The sequence below is a fragment of the Pterocles gutturalis genome, unplaced genomic scaffold, assembly GCF_000699245.1.
Source record: "Pterocles gutturalis isolate BGI_N339 unplaced genomic scaffold, ASM69924v1 scaffold1621, whole genome shotgun sequence".
Taxonomy (NCBI): Eukaryota; Metazoa; Chordata; class Aves; order Pterocliformes; family Pteroclidae; genus Pterocles; species Pterocles gutturalis.
Window position 1 is genome coordinate 5450 of NW_010097494.1, and position 22417 is coordinate 27866.

The 22417-nt window shown below is 37.2% G+C and overlaps 1 protein-coding gene across 1 annotated transcript in view; it reads right to left on the bottom strand.

The window, feature by feature from the left end:
- Window positions 1-9959: 9959 nt before the first annotated feature.
- Window positions 9960-22417, bottom strand: part of LOC104462530 (platelet-derived growth factor C-like) — a gene marked incomplete at both ends in the record, with an annotated part of 19143 nt that continues 6685 nt past the window's right edge. Inside the window, one exon of the mRNA XM_010074538.1 lies at window positions 9960-10140. Coding sequence (XP_010072840.1) covers window positions 9960-10140 — 181 coding nt within the window. The remainder of the gene's footprint in view (window positions 10141-22417) is intronic.

Consider the following 22417-nt stretch of genomic DNA (forward strand, 5'->3'; position numbering starts at 1 on the left):
TTAGCAACCACCAACTTTACAATATCTGTAGGATTACATGCAAAATTTCTTCCGAAAGCTGTACCATCTGCTTTCATACCTCCACTTTTCAAGTGCCTTTGAACCTGGTCTTTCATGCACTAAATCACTCCCTTCAATTTGAAGCCCAGCATGTTATTTCTCCTCATAAATGATTCTTGTTATTTTTCTTCCTACAATTTATTGCCTAGCTCAAAAGCAGAGTGAAATGAATACTCAAGTAGCCTCCAGCATACTGCCTCCAGAAATGTCTTTTTCTGAACAAACTGCCCTCCATTTTCACTTTATTTAATTTTGTTTTTTAAACAATTCCAGTTCTTCAACAACATACACCAGCTATGAGCAGTGAACATGGAAGCAACCCTCCTGAATTTCTTCTCCATCACCCTAGCCAGAAATAACTGAAAGAACAGATGCAACAGCTTTGTGATTATCTAGACTTTCCCATGAAAATAAAATAAAAACCTTTTCAGCAAAAATCGTGGCTTCTTCAGCCAAACCTTTCATCATCATCATTAAAAAAGTTTTGAGTACTTATGAGAAGCTAACAAATGACAGCTCATAATCCCCATCTGTAACACCAGAGGCCAGGTACTGCAAAGACAAGACAGGTGCAAATCTTGGTATTCCCTTAGTGCTTATTATCTATCCTTTTTGAGAAACAAAAGGATTTCTCTTAACACCACTACCAATACCCCACATTAATCTTTCCACAAGCAAACTCTTACCCTGAAGCTACTATACAGTGTTATTACTCTGTCAAGAATTCTTCTCCTGAATTTAAAGAGGTGCTTCCACCAGTCTGTGGAGTTAGGCTGTGCGCTCAGTCATCTACAGAAGCTGCCACAGCTGATTTGATCTCAAATGGCTGGAGCTGCACCCACCATTCCATTTTTTTCCACACAATTCTGCTGTTCCTAAAAGTCTTTCAGATCTGGACCGTATTTAAAAACAAAACAAAACAAAACGAAAAAAAAAAACAGACAAGCTGCATTCTGTTCTGTCCCAAATTCTTTCTTTTTGTTTCTGTTTTCATCTTTTCCTACCAGAATTATAATAAGAAAAATTAGCACAGTACACACTGCTCTAATTAGTTACTGCCTGTTTTGCTGATGTGAGGAAATGGATAGGGCTGCGGCATGACTACGATATTAATAATGGATAGGGACATGACATGAATGCAGCTAAAACAGAATAACTGAAAATTGTGGTGCTGCCTGAAACCTAGTACCAAATGTACATTTGCTTACCTTTTTTTCCACTAGCAAGCATGTCAGACACAACTTCTCAGTATTTGAAAGCACAAAAAAATCTAGGACTGTGCCAGTTACACAGGGGATTACTTTGAGAATGGGACAGAGTCACTTTGCTTTGGAATTTGTAGAGAAGCCATCATCATGCTTTCTCAAAAAGCTGTGAATAACATGTTGATCCTGGAAATTGGAAAAGGGATAGTCAACTAGACAATTATGCAATACTTAAAACATAAAAAATAAAGGTAGCCAAAAAAAAGCACCAACCCAGCAGAGCTAAAGGGACATAGGAGAGGGGGGAGGGGAGGAGGGGATGTTTGTTTTTTAGGGCTAGGGGAGTGGTTTTGGATTTTTTTAACCAAACATATTAAGTGAAAAGTAGCTTATATAACATTTTGTAAAAGACTAAATAAAAAGAATCACACCCAAAAAACTGAGACACTGCACTCTTTAGAATAGATATTATCAATAAGATTGAACAAATAAATTTGAACCATGACTACAGAATGATTTTAAAAGACTAAAGGAACATTTGGACATCAGTGTGGAATATTTATGCTGAGATAGCATCCAACAGCTCCAATTAGATGGGATCAGTGAGTTAACAGTTTAAGTGCAATTTTATACAGATACACATCCCTCTCATGTAAAGGAGTTGTTTGAGGCTTCTTTTCTATGAGTTGCCTATACAATCTGATTTTAGCAAAGGATGCTGTAAGGCATGAAGTTTACCTGGGTTCAAGAGGTAAATGGACAGCTATTTGCAAGGAACTTCTGTTACAGATTACTAAATAGACAAAGCACACAGGCTCAGGGAATCCCTCTCTTCTGCAGAAAATAGCTGGCAAGTGGGGGAGGACAGGAGGGGTGAAGTGTCAAAACTGTTTGACCTCCTCCTAGGGCTCCCTGACATCCACTTATGGCCACCACTGGTTGCAGGCTCCTGGGCTAGACAACCTTTGGTTTGATTCAAGGCAGCTTGACATTTGGGAACCTGGGAAGGCAATTGGAAAGGCTTAGAAAGTTGATATTACTGCTAACTCTGTTGAATAATAAATTTTCAAATTCGTATGCCAATATACGTAACGCATATTAAATGCTTTAACGTATTACTACTGACCCATAAAGACTAGCCGACTTGATCCTCATTCATTTGTAAAGAACTGTTTCAGAAGTGAGATTGTGAGAAGGAAAGGAGAATCTCCTTGAAGATCAGTCAAAGGAGAGTTGGTACAAGGGGAGAATAACTTCTCTTAGGCTAACATTAATAGCTACTACAGAGTGGCGGTATTATTATTTTGCTAATTTCTTTGGTGTAACTACTCTGTTTAGACCTAATTCAGTCCTTCTTGAGTGAACTTAATGAAAAATAAAAAAACCAACAAAAGACTCAAATACTACTTGGAAAAAAGTTTAGCATTTAGTATAATGGTAGCCATTTCATTAGGCAAAATCCTCACAATATGAAGCATCCTTCAAACTCTGACGTCAAAATGCACTAAAAGACATTTACTTATTTTTAAGCCTTGAGTTCTGATATTTAACTGTGTTTTTACTATAAGGATACACTCTTAAAATGAGTAGTCCCAGAATATACTCACTACTACAGTAATAAAATGTAATGATTGAAAGTTATTTTCATTAACAACGTGTCCCTGATTATTAGCAGCTGTAAACTTCCATGTCTATTAAACCAAGTTGAGTGACAGAAGTAACACCAAAGGTAAATCCACAAGGCTGGTATTCACCCCAGTCGACCTTCCCCATGTACCATGTATTCCCTTCCTTGCATAATTAACGCAGATCAGATTTTCAACATTACTATCTTTCCTGGATTTTTTTTTTTCTGTTTTCTCATCAGTTGGCAAAATATAGTTCTTTCACACTGTTCCCAAACAGAAATAATGTTACTTAAGATCCCTGCCAGACTACTCCCAGAGTAATGACCTTCCAAGAGACAATATAAATATCCATTACTGAATGGAAACCTAATAAAATCCTTTCATAACTTACAGAAATTAAAGAGATTGTCTCATGTATTTGAAATGTTTTTCCAATATGGTTTCCGAACCTTTTCGGTTTTTAGGGCATTTAAAGAAGTTTAACATTGTTTGCACTGAATCATCGTACTATCTGCTTTCACGTGGGAGGAGAGGGTTAATATGTGATCAAAGACATAATTTGGGGAAAGGAGCAAAAAGGGCTGCCTGCTATTTCTAGACAGTTGCAGTACCCCCTCTCTTGCTGACAGCAATCATTTCTGCTTGAAACAGGTTGCCAGAGTGATCTAACTTGTACATAATGCTACTGACGACTAAAAGGAGAACAGTTTTCACAAGCTCTTCTCCACTTGTTTTAACTTCCCCTCAATACTGTCTTTCAAAAATACAATTTTAAGATTAATGTGAATGCTCCATAACCGGAATAAGTTACGTTACTTGTTGAACACTCCTGAAATTTTCAGGAAGGAATTCTACTGAAGTTGCTGAATAGAAAAAAACAAAGCATGATAGATGAGGTGTGGTAACATAATTGAACTTAATTTTGAAATTATTGTTACTTATTTAGAAATAAGAAAATTTTTATATCTTTTGCCACAGTGAAACTGGGTGTGAGACACAATAAACTTCCAAAATCGATTAATTTAAATCTTAATCACATATACAATGAATTTGTATTTTTAAAAAAGTCTGTCCAAGAAAACAAAATTACTTTGTCCTCCAAATAGTCAATGAAATGATTTCTGATTCTTTTCAGTCTGAGCCACTGTAAAACTAACATCACAGGAAAACACAAAAGAAATGGTACATACTGCATACACTGAATGAAAACCTACATTCAAATTTTGGCCAGGGGGAAAGGAACCTAGTCCTTCAGAGTACAAAACTTGCTATCCCATAAACATATTAATTCCTTTTAAGAACTAAATGACAACGAATTTCATTCAAAATATCTCTCTTCCTTTTAGAGTCTCAGAAAATCCACACTGACAGCTCAGTTTGTGCAGGTCAAGGACACACTTGCACGGACTTCTGTGCAGCCCACAATTTTGCTAGAACAAATTTGCTAGATGCATTTCTAACCCAGTCTCTCTGCGAGTCTGTTTCACATACACAGATTTTTATTAATTTTTTATGATGCCCAAGTGACAGAATGGACACAGGAGATATGGTCATATGAAAACAAGATGTTATTTTTTGATTAGGAAATATCCTTCAGAGGTTCTTTTCTGCTTCAGAGGTTTGTTTGTTTGGTTTTTTCACCCTGTCATTGTAGTCCCATGGATAACAGCTATTCTTGGTTTTGTCCTTTTTGTAGTTTTCTGATTAACCTGAAGCATGTCACTCCTCCCTATGTATTCTGGAGTAATCTTTAATGTCTCACAACAAATTCAAAAGAAATTTCTCTTTAGTCCTCAAGCACAAATTTAATGCAAAAGTAAATCTCCAAGGAAATAATTAGCCCGAAAACCTACCTGACTTAAAATGACTATTTGCCACACACACAAAAAATCTGAATTATTGAATTTGCAGGCTGAAGCATCTTTAGAAGCTTGTCGATTCATCCAGGCTTAGGTTTCACTATATCTAATCAGTGGAAACTCTAAACACAGAGGTTTTGTTTAAGAGTCCTTCCTATTGTAGGAAGGATTTTCACAGTCCTTTTTCACTCCAGGTAGAATTGCAAAGTGCTAAGTAACACTCATAGACACTCCTGCTGCTTCATGTCACCTTGGCTTAAACAACCCTGAAAACATGATATTTCCAAAATCTTTTGATTACTTCTTAAGAGAGTGTATAAAAACCTTTGTTTAGGAGATCAGCAATGCCCTTCATGATGTTTCTGGATGGATTTTCAGGTATTGCATGCAAAGTTAAACCTCTCTTGAGCTTTGGTACTGACATGCAAGATACACACCTGATATCTGTGATATCTGTCGACTTTTGAAAGGAAAAGAATGCTAGGTAAGAGCTTTCCTCTCTCTATTCTAATAGTATGCACTTTTTCTATGAGTATTTAAATTTTATTTGCTTTTTTTCATTAAACAAGCTCAATTAAAAAAGTTTCACAAGCAAAATTAACATGCTCAACTCTAAAAGAGAAAAGCTTAGTCAATTTAGATGAATAAAGGAACAATTATTATATGGCCCTTAACAGACTATCTGCACAGTTTTAAATTTGATCTTCATTACTGTTAATGGCAAGAGCACTGCTAACAGCATCTCTGCATCAAAAGAAAAAAAAAAAAAATCTCTTGGATTAAAATCCAGGTAGCCATACAGGTACTGCAGCAAAATCACAAAACACCTGCCAAGTCACTTTTAAACCAGGTCAGTCTTTAAGCAGCTTCTTGGGTTTTCCTCTTCATCTTCACCTGCATAGAAGAGGGTTAAATCTGTTCTTTGCGAAGATCTTTGGCATGATCTTTGATGATAAATGGCATGCTACCATATGCCAAAAAAGAAGGGGAATACAGTCACCTCCAGCTTCAACTTTAACTGGAGCTGCTTTGTTCTGAGTGCCCTGAATAATTAATAACTACTTTGGCAATCAGTCATGCATTCCTTAATGGCACCTCAGGCATCAAGTATCCCATTCACCCGCTCCCCCAAGTAACAATGGACTTTATTACATCAAGTTTTCTTTGCCAAACTTGTAACTGACATAATTGAAACTAAACAAGTCCCTAGGAAGACTGAAGCCCAAAAACATATTATAAGAGTTTATAAGGTTTCCCTCAATTGCATGTGGCTACTATATGGATTAGAGCTGTAACTGGGGGCAAGTGAGAAGAAGGGGAAAAGAAATTAAATATGGATTGTTCTGCAACAAAGTTCTAGGAGGGTTTAGGTGGTACAGTGCTGCCAAAAACATGACTTTTAATAAATGCATAGCTGAACAGTCAAAATGCAGAACAACCGCTAAGCAGCCGTTGGTGAATAAAGCCGGTCATCAGTAAGCACAGACTAAGTGACAAGGGGGAGCATGAAGAGAGTGACTAAGAATAACAGCTGTGCTGAAAGTAGCATAGTAATTTTGAAATAACACAAACTACATTTTCTTAGTAAGAATAAGATTTTTTTCAGCACTTGATTCCACTTTACAGTATTCCAGACAAAATTAACTTGCAACCATAGAACAGAGGAAAGAAAAGTGGAGTTAGACCAGAATTATAGAAAGCTGTAGATGTACCCAGGGTACACAATTTAAAGAGGAAGAAATTAAAATAATTAAACTGTAATTAGCTAGAATCCAAAGAAAATATTCATGTTTTCTCAGGGAGCATTCTGCCTACATACAGTACATCTACTGCTTTTATGTGGGGCCTTACACAGTAAACCTTTCTAGGAAATGATGTTGCATCTATTCACATTGGAACTGCTGTGAGTCCTTTTGAGTAACTAAACCTTGGAAGTAAAGTAATCAGATCAATAGCCATTCTCCCCCTACTTATTCATCATGTGAGAAGTTGGTTTGAAATATAATATACAAAGTTAAAATATATATAGACGATAAATTACAGGAGGTTTAAACAAAGCCATTTCTCTTGCTCTTTAAAAGACCTGAAAATGTGTCCGGTGCCCCTCTCTGTGTGTGGCCTCCAAATACAGAAACAAGCTTGCACTGTTTTATTTCAGTTTTGCTTCATTTCTCCCCAAACAATCTCTCATTGCTAGTCTACCAGGCATCTCCCCCTCCCCCTCTTGTCAAAAAATGAGGAAAAAAAAAAATTAACTGTTTAGGTCCAATTCATTGAAGTGAATCACTGAGTGAATCAGTTATGTTTTTGCAAAAATTATTTAGAATTTACATTAATTCCTAGAGCTGACACCTTTTTTGCAGGGAGGTAGAATGGGAGGGGGGGGTCTGTAAACTTCAGTTTCTCTTGAAATGTTGGATAAGGTAGCATTATAGTTTTAAAGAAAAACACAGGTTTTCGGCAACAGTTTACAATTGCTTTAGGTACAAGAAGCAGGTCTAATCCTGAAACAACAATACAGATTTCATTTGCAATCTGTAGTCTGAAAAGTGAGATTGTATTTCACTCAATCCTGGGCTGCATTAAAAAAGGGGTGGCCAGCAGGGAGAGGGAGGTGATTGTGCCCCTCTACTCGGCTCTTGTGAGGCCCCATCTGCAGTACTGTGTCCAGGCCTGAGGCCCCCAGCACAGGAAGGACGTGGAGCTCTTGGAGCGGGTGCAGAGGAGGGCCACTAAGATGATCAGAGGGCTGGAGCACCTCTCCTGTGAGGAAAGGTTGAGGGAACTGGGCTTGTTTAGCTTGGAGAAGGGAAGGCTCCGGGGAGACCTCATTGCGGCCTTCCAGTACTTGAAAGGAGCCTACAAACAGGAGGGGGAGTGACTGTTTACAAGGGTGGATAGTGATACGACAAGGGGGAATGGTTTTAAACTAAGACAGGGGAGGTTTAGGTTAGAGATTAGGCAGAACTTTTTCACACAAAGGGTGGTGAGGCACTGGCCCAGGTTGCCCAGAGAAGCTGTGGATGCCCCATCCCTGGAGGTGTTCAAGGCCAGGCTGGATGAGGCTTTGAGCAACCTGGGCTAGTGGAGGATGTCCCTGCCCATAGCAGGGGGGTTGAAATGAGATGATCTTAAGGTCCTTTTCAACCCAGGCCATTCTATGATCCTATGATATGTTTCTATGATTTTTCACATGGCTTAAGGTAGAAGTTTTGATGAAAAAGATCACAGCCATTTTAAAGAGAGATTTGGAAACTAATCCTCACAAACCAATAAGCAGTTGTTATATTGCATATTTTGGGGCTGGTTCTGAATTCCTATGACATAAGGAGGTTGCTCCTAACTGTTACATATGTGAGAGTTAACATGCTTTATTTCTAACACAGTTTGTATCTATACATCTTCTGCTATATGAGCTTTGTTAATGGAGAAAAATGCATCCTATTATGTCAGCTCTCGTTTTGTCTATTGAATAAGTGATGTAAATACTTTGAAGATTAAAGTATTGTTCTGCAAGTGTCGATAATTTAAATGTTATAAGCAGTTTTCCCCATCAAAGGTTGAGGAATAAACTTAGTCCATTTGTTCAGCATGGCATAAATATAATTATACAGATACGCCTGTATTTTTAGATGCCTTTGTTTAATCAATTCCACAGAAACTGAAGCATACATAAGTCAGACAAGTATGTAGCAGATAGGATGTAATACTACAGCTGCAGCAATGAAATTTGGCATCAGCCCACAAACAAATCTATTTAGGGGTTTTCTTTTACCAGTTTTTAAAAGTAAACATACTTACTACATTCTGCTCTCAAGTGTACACAAGTTGAAACCTGGCAATATTTCAAGTTGGTTTGAAGACGGATTGACAGTTTATTTCATTTCAAAGTTCACCATTGCAGGCTATACTATTCTACCAACACAAAGGTCTAACTCAAGAAAGAGCCAAACATGCAGATCAAACCTTTAATCACTTCAAGAATGGTTCTTATTTAGGCCTAAATATTTAAAAATACTTATAGGAAAACAACTGAAAATAACACACATACATACATATATGTATACACAAACACTACTACACTTCACTGGCATCATCATCAGTATGCTAAATATATTCTGCAGAAGATTATGCATTGTTGAAAAGATACACGGAATTGTTCTTTGCTTCTTCTCAGTAACTGAAGTTTTGCAAATGGGGAGAAGATGCAAAAGTGGCAAAAGCAATAAGCAAGCCAAATGCATTCTGAGTGAAGTGCATGTCAGTGGGGTTACAACACGGATTCTTTTGACCATTTTTTTATTGAGCTTGCAGATATTTTCTGCCAACCAAATACCACAGACCACAAGACTACTTAGGAGATTCACAAAGTGAATTATGCGGAATTTAACAAAAATACTGCTTACTCTCTTTAAATAAGGAATACCTATTCTAAAACAAGTCAACTCCTGTTCTGCTCCACTCTGGTGTTTCAGAGCATTGTCTCATCCTTAAAAAACTATAAATATTGTTTTGCTATCACAGATCTTTCATTTGGTGAAAAAAGATAACAGAAATGTGTTTCAGTGAAAATAGTCACATTTTAGACAACAACTACTGTTTAATACCTGCTATTTACAAGCATTAAGCAACATTTAAGAGAAGTACAAAGCACTGTTTCCAGGGAAAATACAGTGGAAAATAAATATTATGCACTGTCTGCTTTGTCACTATAATAAAATAATTCAGAAGCGTAAGAACTTTTCTGGTTTTTGAACTAGGTATAGTCATTTGGCTGTGTATGTCTAATAGCAGCTGACTAATAAAAACATTAATTTTGTCAATCTTCTTTGAAACTTCCCAATGCTCTTTATATGTCACACTGCTGATTCTTACGCTGATTCTTCTTCTCAAAGCCAGTTGGGTTTTTTGGGGGTTTTTTTTTGGTTTTTTTTCTTCAGAGTATGGTATTAGAAATTAAAACATTTTATTGGTGTTCCTAAACAAACAACTGAGCCCACAACTTCCCAGTCAAAGCCATCCAAGAAGAACCACAAGAACACTCAGTTATTTAGAAAACAGAAACAAAATGTACAATTCTGGAAGACAGATTGCTCATCATTAAGAAATAAACAGTAATTAATCCTGAGCTGTTAAAATATTCTTTTGAGCTACCATTTCAAAGATTTTGTTTTCCTGAAATGTTCCATCTGAAACATGTTACTTACTGGCATAAGAAGTGTATAATGGATGCAGAATCCAGGTTCAGAAGGAAAATACTCATCAGACACAAATCTTATTCTGATCTGGTTTCCTTTGGAGATCTGTCTGCTTGGCACACTACTGGAACCACACCAGCGCCCTAAAACAGTTCCATCACTAGGCTCTTCAACTTCTACAAAGTCATACCTGAACAGAAAAGAAAATACAATTTTTATTTACTGACAAAATTTCAACAGACTTTCTGTTTTAATCAATAAAATTACTCTAAATTTTGCAATTTTATTTTTTTAATGCTAAAAGTATGCTACCAAACTCTGCTTCCAAGTTGCTACTGGCTTAAATACATCATAAAGTCATGCAGTGAGGTTAAAAAAATAAAAGCAGAGTTAGCATTTTGAAAAGACCCATGAGTACGATTCTGTTTGCTCCTTTTATGGAAAGCAATTACAACATGCAGGACAGGGCAGAATAAAGTCAGAGAAAAAATTGCCTAAGTGTGGCACAGTAATTCATACTACAATGTCACTAGCAGTATACTGCATGTCACCAGTGATGGTTCAGGGGGCTTTTTGGTATGGAAAACTTGCCCTCTTGTAATACCAGTGGTGAATAAGCTCCTGAAGATTAAGGTGGCTCAGGGAAACTTGGACGCACCTTTTGAGCTTATGCATAGCCCAGTGAGACATTTGTTGAGCAAAGACCTATAGGTACTTCATGTCAGAAACAAACGGATATTTTGGTAATACTGACAAGAGGGATATGGGTTGGGAGCTTTGAGAGAATGAAACATATTACATTTGATTTAGTTTCATTGTTTTTTAACATGTGGTCTGGGTAACCCTGGGGATCTGTGAACAACTTCCGATAGATCCATGAAAGGTAACGAAGAAACGCCAGTCAATTGTCATCAATAAGCTTCAGTGCACCACACAAAGGTCCCCGCTCCCACTGGAAAGTGTTTAGGGGGTTCCCAAGTCATAAAAACATTGAAAGCCACTGCTCTAGAAGGCAGCTCAGGTTTCAGTCTTTAACCTGTTTCATGTCAGCTCCCCAGCTGCCCACTGACAGAATAAAGACTGAGCATTTCAGCTGGGTTTCCCCTGCTGCAGCCTGAACCATGCCAGAAGCATGGCCCAGTGGCTCGGGAAGGCAAGAGTGCATTAGTTAAAGCACGCTGTGCGTTTGGAAGGTCACAGCTGCAGCTTTCTGAGTCAACACTTTACTCTGAAACCACCATTTGTATTCTAAGCACAAATATAACACACACCTGAGAAAGTTTCAAGAATTCTGATATTCTTATATTCTCTTAATGTGTGTACTCATATAATAAATACATTTCACATAAATCTAAATTGGTAAATAGCAGCGAATGCTTTTCAAGGGTACAGTCAGCCCTACCTCTGATGATAGCAAATTCTCGTATTTTAAAAAGCACGCACACTCTACCAAATATGCCAAGCGATATTTAATGTGAAAATTCTTATCTCATAAACATTTTCTGCTAAAGCTTTTTCTGGATTTTTTTTCAGTAAAGCTAATCTTTATAATGATTCCCAGTTCCCTCGTTAGACAGCCGGCAATAAATTCTTGCGTTGCATGTTTGTGCAAGACTGACTTGCACATTTATTATCTCCATTTAAAGGACCAGTATTTTTTCCACTTAATTAAAAATGAATGCAATGAATATGCTCATTAACTGTGTTCAAAATCCATTACTGCCATGTAGCACAGTTTTAAATCTTTGTGGAACGTATGGTACTAATTACTTTATCACCATCTTTTTCCCTCCCAAACACTAACTAATTCCTTTAACTGATCCACCAGTGTTTACTTTATGATCAGGTATACAACTTATTACAATGGCAATGTGTATAGTAATTTTTTTAAGACTTCAGGGCTCAACATATTTATCAAATTGATTTTGAGCACTGAAATTACTTTTTTCTAAGATCAGCATATGAAGTTTCTAAAGATAACCTTTTTACTTTTTTATTTAAGAATATGAAATAATTATCTACTTTTCAGATTTGTAGAGTGAATAAATCATTACATTTATTTAAGCTGTTTGGGGGTTGGGCATAGTATAGGTGCTAGTGCTTCTACATAACTGAATTACAGAGTACTTTCTCTTGCACCCTTTGGTCTCCTGGTACCTATGAAGTGAAAGAGAAATCCAAACTCCACAGTTTAAATCCTAGACCCTTAAAATAAATGTCAATTAACTCCATTAGCTGAGAGGTAAAATAGAGGGAAAAAGTATTCTGAAAAACCCAAATAAAATTCAGCTTTCTGATATACATGAGAGATGCAGATAATTCTGCTTGTTGGGGTGTTTCTTCTACATTCTGTTCTTTTGTCCTTGATCTTTGTATGTGGTATTTGTAAACAAGCTGTCATTGGTAATCAAAATAATTTCTGACTTTTCTGCATGTAATTAGTGTCACCTTGATTAAGGGGTTTCTCAGTCACCCTTCTCCCACCCTAATACCATTCTGATCATCACAAATCCACTTATTTCTGAGTAATCAAACTGGAAGCACTCTAACCATTATATAGCACACACTAGTACCACACTGTGATAACTGTGTGTAGACAATTATCAATGTCACTATTTAAAGGACTTACTAAAACCTGTTTTATAAGCCAAACGAATGTAACTTTCTCATAGCAACATGGTACAGTACATATGGCACAGTTTATAATGATCACTCCCTTTCTGCAATGTCTCCCTCAGGACCTATAGAGGACTGCTGTTCCTTTATGTTCAACAAACAAAGCTGGTGCTATAGACAATAATTTCTGTTTTCAAAATCAAATGAGAGATATGACTATTGGTTTCTTCCTGCTGATAGGTGGAACTCCCTGCACAAGATAGATATTTTACCACCAGCTAGGGCAATCTTTATAATTTCTGTCTACATCAACAGAAAAAAAGTCCCTCACATGTTTCCTGGACATAATGACATATTTAGGCATTTAGCATTTTAACTTTATTCCTGCCAGTTATCTAGGCTGAATGTGCTGCAAGAGTCTGCCAAAATAATCTACTGTGCAACTAAAACTTCTTGCATTGCACATCTGGACTGAAGTCTGAACTTGCTGTGAAAAGTAACAAAACAAAGTGGTTCAGATGCTTCAGCATGGACAAGATTGTGCTACATAATCCTGCAGCTTCCCAACACAGGGCTAAAGAGCAGCAAGGACAAAAGCATAGCCATCCAAAATTATTTCCCCATCAAGATAAGCGATAAGCTTGTACTTGAAATGCAAGAAAACTAGGATAATAACCAAGAACTGAGAAGCGATTTTCTACCTGTAATGTAGTAAAAAAATGTTGCAATGCATGTTGAACCAAACCAATAATCCTTTTTTTGTGCAGTGTATAAAGGAGAAAACACAACAATGACTAAAGAAATGCTCTGGTGTTGTATCTACATTCAATACATTATTCAAATATTACTAAGCAAAAATTTATGACAAAGAGGTAGACCAATCTCCTTTGCTGAAAGGATGACGAAAGGTGCTTTGGCCTTTAGTCATGATGCCCACAATGCCTGCCCTTTTACCTGGTACAGAACATGTATTCCTCTTCCCTATGGCCTAGGTGCCTGGGACCGTGAATTGAACTAAAAACCTGAACAGAGACAAGTTATTGGAAAAGAGCAAGGTAGCATGTAAGTGACTAACTTTCAATGCCTTTCCAACCAGGGAATGTATTTTCCAAGGGAAAAGGTTTTCCTCTCCTTTCTATATTTTTTCTATGGTTTACACTGTCATTCACTAAACATATTCTGACAGGCTATTTACTTTGGCTTGCTGTTTTGTGACCTTTTCGTGGCTTCCCTCTGCCTTCAGAATGCCACAAATATATCAATGAATGTACGAAGCAGAAACACACAGGGTAAAACACTTTTTCACATCAGCGATATTGGATCTTTCCATCTCTATATTGATGTGTGCTAGACAAAAATCTAACACTCATTAAAACAGGTTGCAAAAAATGAAATATATTTTCCCTTCCCCCTTTGATAATCTGTTTCTTTATTTTTAATGAAGAAATAGGAAGTTGATAACAATCCCTGTCATTTTTTCTGACAGTGGCCGTGGAATGCTGTAATATTTCGGTTCCAACTTGTTTTAAAGCACATGGAATTCCAAGGTCTTCCTGCTGCTGGCACAGCACACCAAAATACCTACCTCTTCTGCAGACCAAAAGCATTCAAGGTCCCCTGGCAGTTCACCAGGAAAATTGTTATTGAAAAGAACTTAGATGGTTTATATTTGGACAGCTTCAATTTTTGAAACACTGGAAATTGCTAAAAACTGTCATAATGAAAATATCATTTTGATCTTTTTCTAAACAAGATTTTAACACTTTCATTCTAAAGGAACATTCCCTCCCCATCTTCCACCTCCATTTGAAAGTATTTTCATTTTTACTTCTGAAATATTTAAATTTCCTACGGAACAAAATTTTTTGTTTCCATCATTTGACTTAAATATGCATTTGTATAGATAAAACTGTAAGGGTATTGGTGATACCTCTTGGATCACTTTTAAATCACAGCTGTAAGTAATCATATTGCTCTCTGTGAAATAAACATTGTACTTATGCATAAAGGAAAGTAAGGCCAAAGGCTTAACTTGAAGACATTTTTTTCAAAGTTCGTAAGCCACACTTGCAATAGATTCTGGAGGCCTCCTCCAATCAACCCAACTCTCCAGTAATCTTCTGATGGGCAGATTCACATTTATCTGAGTGGAAAAGGGGACAACGGAGTGCGACAGAGGCACTCAAAACCATGGCATCCAACGGCAGACCCAATCTATTTAACACGCGGTACAGTCTCCAGCAGAAATGCATGACAGGACAAGGGGATTGCAAAGCTCATGACAACAGGCGGGGGGAAAATGAGAGGATGCCAAGAAGGAAGAAGGCAGAAAAGGAGAGAGTGGCATGCTGATTTAGAGAAATAAGCAGATTTCAGGCAAACTATAAGCCTACAGATGTAGCAATATGCTTGTAAAAAGAAGAGCGTACTGCATAATTTATTCAATAGGTGGAGAACTTTCTCCTTTTCTATTAGCAATACTGCCCCTCTCACTCAGTCCAAAGTAGGTTTTCCTCAAAGACCAAGGCACAAAGATAAGAGACACATCATGCGAGATGAAAATCAAAATGACAAAAATTAAATAACTGGTAATAATGAAATGGCAGGTACTCGTGCACTATGTGTCACTTTATGTAAGAGAAAAATCTTACCTTCAGTGTTATTTTTTTCCCTCCAATATGGCCAGGAAGTATAACTACCCACCACCCAAGTTTGCAAGCTTCAGAACAGATGTTTAATTAATTAACTCCTTTGCCTTTCAAATGCATTAATTTACACAATACTGTTTTGTATTTCTTGACAGACAACAATGTCTATATGAATCTCGGACTGGGAAAGATTAGCTCATTCAGTCCAGTCCTCCATTCAGCCCCGTAGATATATGCTTCCTGAAATCACAAACCACTAGCTGTGCACATCAGCAGAAGTTAACCATTAATAACTCCACTTGCTAGAGAGGTGGCAGACAAAAAACCTCAAATGATACAGAAAGCTAATTTTCTGGAAGAAAGGAAGGGGAGGGCATCTTGGCTGAAATGGTGACCCCGTGCAGCACCATAAAATACTCCACGCACAGTAAAAGTTCAGTAAAATTATTCCACTTAACATTATCAGAAAAATTTTACTGTCACTCCAAGTAGCCCCAGTCAAGATAGGATATTGGAAGAAAACTGATTTTTGAAAACTACCTGATTTAAAGTTTAAAATATTTAAAATATTCCCTCTGGATTTGGTGTTCCCAAAAGGAAGTTCTGAAAAAAGTTACCCAGAGTCACTTGACTCCAGCTCCTGAGGCTCACAGCATGAGAAATTCACCCTTAGTCCTCGTCCTCTTTAAGAGGACTTGGCAGTGCCTTCCACTGTAAAAGGAAATTCCTTTGGATATCGTTACACATTATCCAACAACTGAGAAGAGTTATGTTCTATGTTTTCTGTCATGCTTGATGTTTTAGCATAAAAACAGAGAAAAGATGATGGAACAGCAATGATTTGACATGAAATAATTTCCATAGTAGTACCTGTATCTGCTCATCCTACACATACTGTGTTTTAACAGTCCCTGGAAAGAAATAGCATACACAGATATAATCCAAATAAATAACTGATGAGGTCAGGTTTTTGTACTCAGAAAATGATGTTTAATTATACACCAACATCACTTCCAGCAATAGACATCACTTCCAGCCAATACAGCAAATGAGCACAAAAACCCCAAGTATCCTGCCATGTCTACATTTTCCATGAAATACAGATACTCAAGGTATAAACAGAGAACATTTCTAACTGCCATTCACCAAATATGGATTGTAGTTTCTGCACCAACCTACTCTGAATACATCTATTTTAGAATATGCAGTACTGTACATTAGGAACTGCCTTATGGAAACACAGATTCATTCACAAATGTTAGATGGTTGCTATGGTTCTATTTAATCTTTCCTCATACTGATTAGTAACAGCCTGAGGCGTCTAACACAACCACACAACCCTCTCTGCACTTCTACCTTGTTATGTAGGATATATGAAAAAAAAAAAAAAGGTTTAATCCTTAGATGTCAATTTTCTTCCCCCTCATTCACTGTAAGGCACTTTGATCATAAACATACCTTTACAACAGTGTAAGTGAAAGGGAAAAGTAAGACAGATTTCAAACCCCCAGATTCTACTCTTCAAGCATTTGAACACTTTTCATTAAAAGAAACGGATGCACTGGTTGTTTGACTTGTAGAAATTAACTGCTTCATTACCACTCTCTAGTTGTACCACAAATCACATTTCAATTTTCTGTGAATCTGCTGGAAAGTTGAGGCATCATGTGAAGCTGAGACAAACATTTTGTGTAGTGGCTTTTGTCACTTGGTGAACTAGAGTCAAAGCACTGCATGCAAAAATAAGATACCCAAAGAAATGTGTATCTTCACCCTCCCCCCCCAAAACTCTCCTTTGCATCAAAAGTTTACTTCAGTGCCAATTGATAATCGAGTATTGCTGAAAATATATCCTTTCCCTAACGGCTAGTAAGTTGTCACACAAACACCCCTAGGAAATAAACCATTATGACTATTATGACTGGTATCTAGGTGCATTGTTAAGCACTTAAGTCTCTCCAGCTTAAGCACCTGAATATCCTGTAGCCTCTGAAAGTAACTTCTGCCTTGTGGGGAGGAGGGGACATTAATTCTTCCACAAGAATGAGAAATTTTAAACTAGATACATTGGTAAATGTACGTCAGACGCTGAAATAAAACAATTCTATCTTCAGACAGCAACGCTGCAATTATTTAAGCATATGTTAATCCACTGATATGGATAAAGCATGTAAATAAGTATTTTCAGGAATACAGCAATCACAGAATTCAGTCCTAGATAGCCTATGCTATTAACTCATTTGTATTGGTATAACTTCTATTGATAGATTATTTCAAGCTCTTACATAACAATCGTATGGAAAGAGACACTATAATCCTGCAGATCAAAAGTGGAGGTAAGAAGGAAAGAAGGTGGTTTCCCAAACTCCTAATTTTTAAAAGGCTGATTGCTGAATTGCTTAGAAGGTACCTATACTTATCTTCTTTCTATGAAAGAATGGCAGCTATTCCCAATGCCCGTCAGGATAAGAAACACGTTAATCTCTTTTTAAATAAGGATTAAGATTGGTTTAAAAATCATACGTTATGAGTAGAACAGAGATACAAAACAAAAGACAAAGATAAATTTGGGAAAAGCAGAGAGCTTGAAAAAAACACACTAACATGTGAATCAGCTTGCAAATGTTCCCCCAGTCCATTTACTTACCTTGGCCTTCATCTTAAAATCCAAAGGAAGAAGTTCCATAGGGAGTAAGTCTCCATGAGTTTCCACCTCTCAGGGTTACTGTGCTACACTTACCTTTTTCCTATTTGACTACAGATTCTCCCATAGCCATATAAAACATGGTGAGTAAAAAAGATTTTCCACAAAACTAGGAAGTCGCTTGGAAAGGTTATTTTTTAAGGATACGTACAACATCTAAACAAAACATTTTCTTGTACTGTTTCACCTCCAGTCTGTCTGCTTTCTGCTACCGACTTAATGTAGATTTCTTTAGTATCCTGCACAAGTTATGAATTGAAATAGCAATGTAGGTAACAGAAATGCTAATAAGACAGAGTGCTCTTACTGTGCTGTACACTGGTACTCCTACTCTTCCCACCCCCCAAATGAACACCCATACAATTTATTATTATTATGTACTTATGGTACAACACCACACTGAAACGGCCATCAGAATACAGAGTCCTACTGCACTGGACACTATACGCTCCAAAGCACATTTCCTTTCCTAAAGGGGCGGCCCATTACCCTCAGAGAGCGCACCAGCTCAGCAAGTATCCTTCATCATATAGTACTACACGCTCCAGATTTTGGAGAATGAAATGCCTTAACGACTTTTCCCCAGTATTCCTCTGTAAACTCTGGTGTATCTTATCTTGGGAATTACAGTGATCATAAAAAAATCATGTGTTCCTACTGTAGAGATCAACATTTTGTACAAAACCAAAAACACTAGAGGAGCTCAGTCTTCACATCAACAGCCAAGGCTATAAAGCATTATTTCTAATCTACTACAAAATTTCTACCTCTACTCCCACTGTTCTCCACAGTCAATGTATCTGTTCCAGGTTCTGTGAGTCCATAATCATGTTTTTAACATTGTTTTTCAAGCAACATTTTAAACATTTATTCTAGTATCCCAAATGGTAATCTTGTCTTTATACACATTCCTTGTATCTTGGAAAACTACTTGCAAAGCAATTTTCTAACAATATACAAAAGTATATTTTGCATATATATAAAACAAACAAACAAATTCCTAAGGGCCATTTTCAGCATGTGAAGATTCAACCAAGGCAGCGCAGGAGCACCCCTTCCCCTCAAGCACCCTCTGATGATACAGCAGCGTCACACAGCTGGTCAAGTTTCTCCTCTTCCTCTTCCCTCCCTCCTGCCTACCTCAATGAAGACTGGGGCTCTATCTGTGTTTATTTAAATGAAAACACCTTTACTTCTTTCATTCAGTGATACAATAACATATGGTCTCTTGGCTGCTAAACTAGCACACAGGATTTACCAATCCAGGACAGACCATTTGTCATGAAGTCCAATATCCTGCTTCAGGACAGGCTAGTAATTGCTGCCTGAACAGAAAGTGAAAAATCCCTGTAACGTAACCAGGCAGTCACATAGCACCGCATGAGGCAGAAAAAAAAAAAAAAATGTATTCTCAACCCTAGCAGGACATCAGTTTTCAACTAAAGAGTGTAAAGAGTTTCCTCTCACTTCAGTTTACCTAGTTATGAGTTGATGGTCATAAAATTATGCAAACCCATTTTTAATCCACCGCCACAGCATGAGTCAAAGGCTAGTCTGAAGCAGTATTTCTTAATAATTGCTGCCAGTTCACTGGCCTCCCTCTTCTCCTGTTACTCTAAGAAAATGAAAAGATCTATTTATTTTACCTTATAAAACCCCTAGGACACTCCCACATGACCATCTAACCTTTTTCATAGTAAGTAATCTTCCTTTTTGCAGTTTATCATGCACATGCATCTTCTCAGATATCCTGATGATCAGATGAGAACAGACAACCGTAAATTACATTACATTTCACTTCTACTTTATCCTAATGGAGGAGCATCAAGTGCAAGACAGGACTATTACGGGTTTGTCCCACTGACAATATTTGCTGGTAATGCTGTCTAACTATAATTTCATGTGAGCAACATACTTTGTTAAGATGATGATGCTACACAAAGTGACCACAGCATCTAGTGAGAGGGAGAGAGGAAAGGAAGAGGACAAGAGGAGGAACAGAAAAAAAAAAAAAAAAGGCTGTGTAACAGGTGAAGAAACACAACTGTCTGTCTAGGAATAGAACAGTTGCTATGCCTGCTATTCCTGATGATTAAACAGGAGAAAGCTGCTTACAAACCTGATGGCGAGCCTATGGGCTTAACTGTACTTAGACCTTCAGTAACAAGAAAACACCAGGAAGGCAGTGCATGCTCTGCATAAACTGGAATATTCAGACCCTATGCAGGGTAACTTTAGATTATATTGCTGAGCCTGCCTTTACAGCTTGCATTTCTCTTGGCGTTAGGACTTAAGAGAGCCACACGAGAAACTGCAGGTGGCTACAGGGTCTGTCTACATCCCTGAGCTCTGGTGGTGATTGCTCACTGAGTGTTTTTGTACCCACTTATAGTAGACATTTACTTCTATCGTTTAATAAGTGGTGGGGCAGGAGCAGGGGAACTTCATCAATAACAACTGTTCCCAGAGTACCCTGGACAGAAGCAAGAACCTGCAGTGCCACACTCATTTTCAATGAAATTAACTTCAGTCTACACCATCAGAAACACTGCCAACTACGGTAGCATGAAACAATTTTGGAAGCAATAAATTAGGATTAAGATCATTTACAAAAATATTTTGATACTGTGGACACAGCTTCCTTTATTCAAACAGCTTGCTTGAGATTGTGAGGACCAGGAAGGAATTTTAAGGAGCCTAAAATGTTTTTAAAGTCAATGAGTGTCAATGAGTGTAGTCTCTGGTGTGAAAAAGGAGTAAGGGATTATGTCAACTGCCCACTCATCAGCAATCACTCTCCTAACACTCATCTGGGCTGTGAAAATAGATTTGAAACTACTTGCGAAATTATATCCATTACAGTGTCCTCCAGCAACAGTGGGTACTGAAAATGAATGCTGGATTTACTGTCCAGGAGGGACAAGTGGATGGGCAAGAATGCAGTGATAGCCCCCACGTTTGTGCAGCATGTCCTTCTGTGCCGCTATCCTGTCCTCCTCTTCTGCTCAGAGAAGTATCTCCTTCTCTTTCCTTTCCTTATGTTGCATTCTGATTTGCTTTGACAGCACAATTTTGCAGCTATAAACCCTTTCTTCAGAACTGAGTTTATTCTTTTTGAAGGTTAAGAAATGTGTGTTACAGAGTAGTCTCAATTATAACTGTACTGCGTTTCGGTTTTCTAACTTTTCATCTTCTCTTATTGCCTGTGATATCTGCTTTGTCACATTCACAAAACTGTTATCATGAGAACGGCATTAAGCAACTTTTAATAAGCAGCAGAGAACCCAAAGGAATGTGTATACCTCGGGATACAGTACACACCTCTGCCACCCTGTGACCTATGGACAGCAGCTAAACCAGCAGAATGGGACCAACTGAAAGATGAGTATTTGAATCATTTGGTAATCAGTCAATTTTTTCTGCAATCACGGAAAATAAAAAAAAAATAAAAAAAAGAGCTTTCTTTAAAAAATAAAACAACTTTCAAAAAAGAAAATACAAGGAACCACAACTTTGTTCAATGAAATCAGAATAGAAAAGAAACAGATCCAGATACTTCTTTTGATGTTAAAAACTCATGTTTCTTCAAAACATAAGAAAGCAGGATGCATGAGTCCATGGGACTCTTCTGCATTCATTAAATTGAAATAATTTTACAACTAAACATAAATGAAAGAAATAACCTTTGTAGTACTAATATTTTTTCTTTTTATGTAAAAGAACAATTTTTAGATAAACAAAGGACTCTGGTCCTAAATTAATCTAACTTCTTAGAAAATTTGATTCCCATTCACCACTCTCATCCTCCATTTAAATCCATTCAGCATTTAAACCTCTCTTGAACTGGTATCACTATTTGGTTGTCTTGCAAGTGGACTGAGCAACCAAAAGTTTAAAAATTAAAAAACCATCCCCACAAACACCAGAAGAAATTACTCTACCAGCTGCCTTCACATGAATTTTATGGCATTTTCTACACACTGCTCCTAAAATGCCACCTTCCTGCCACCGATAAAACATGAAGGTTGCTATCAAGGACTTCAGCTTAAATTATCTATTTCATAATAATTCTTTCCTATCAGTATTTCGATTAAACGAAGGCACTTGAATGCTAGAACTCATCCCAGACATTTAAATTATATAACCCCCTTTCAGACTTTGAATAACAATTATTAAAAAGTAATTTATTTGTTGGAGGGAAAAAAAAAGTAAAAAAGAAGTTGTGTATTGAGGACTAAGAGTTCATATGCTTTTTATAATTCCATATATTAATGGAATCAATACTATCCAAATGGATCTAACTCTCACAACCAACCTGTAATGAATTTTAACTTTAGCATGATTTCACTTTTGCTGAAGAAGTTATAGCCAATGATGAAAGAGACATTTAAGTATCACTGATACATAGAGTCACCTAAACAGAGTCCAGCCCACCTATATGTGTAGCAGCTCATTAAAAAAAAAAAAAAAAAAAAAAAAAAAAAAGGGGGCAAAATTAA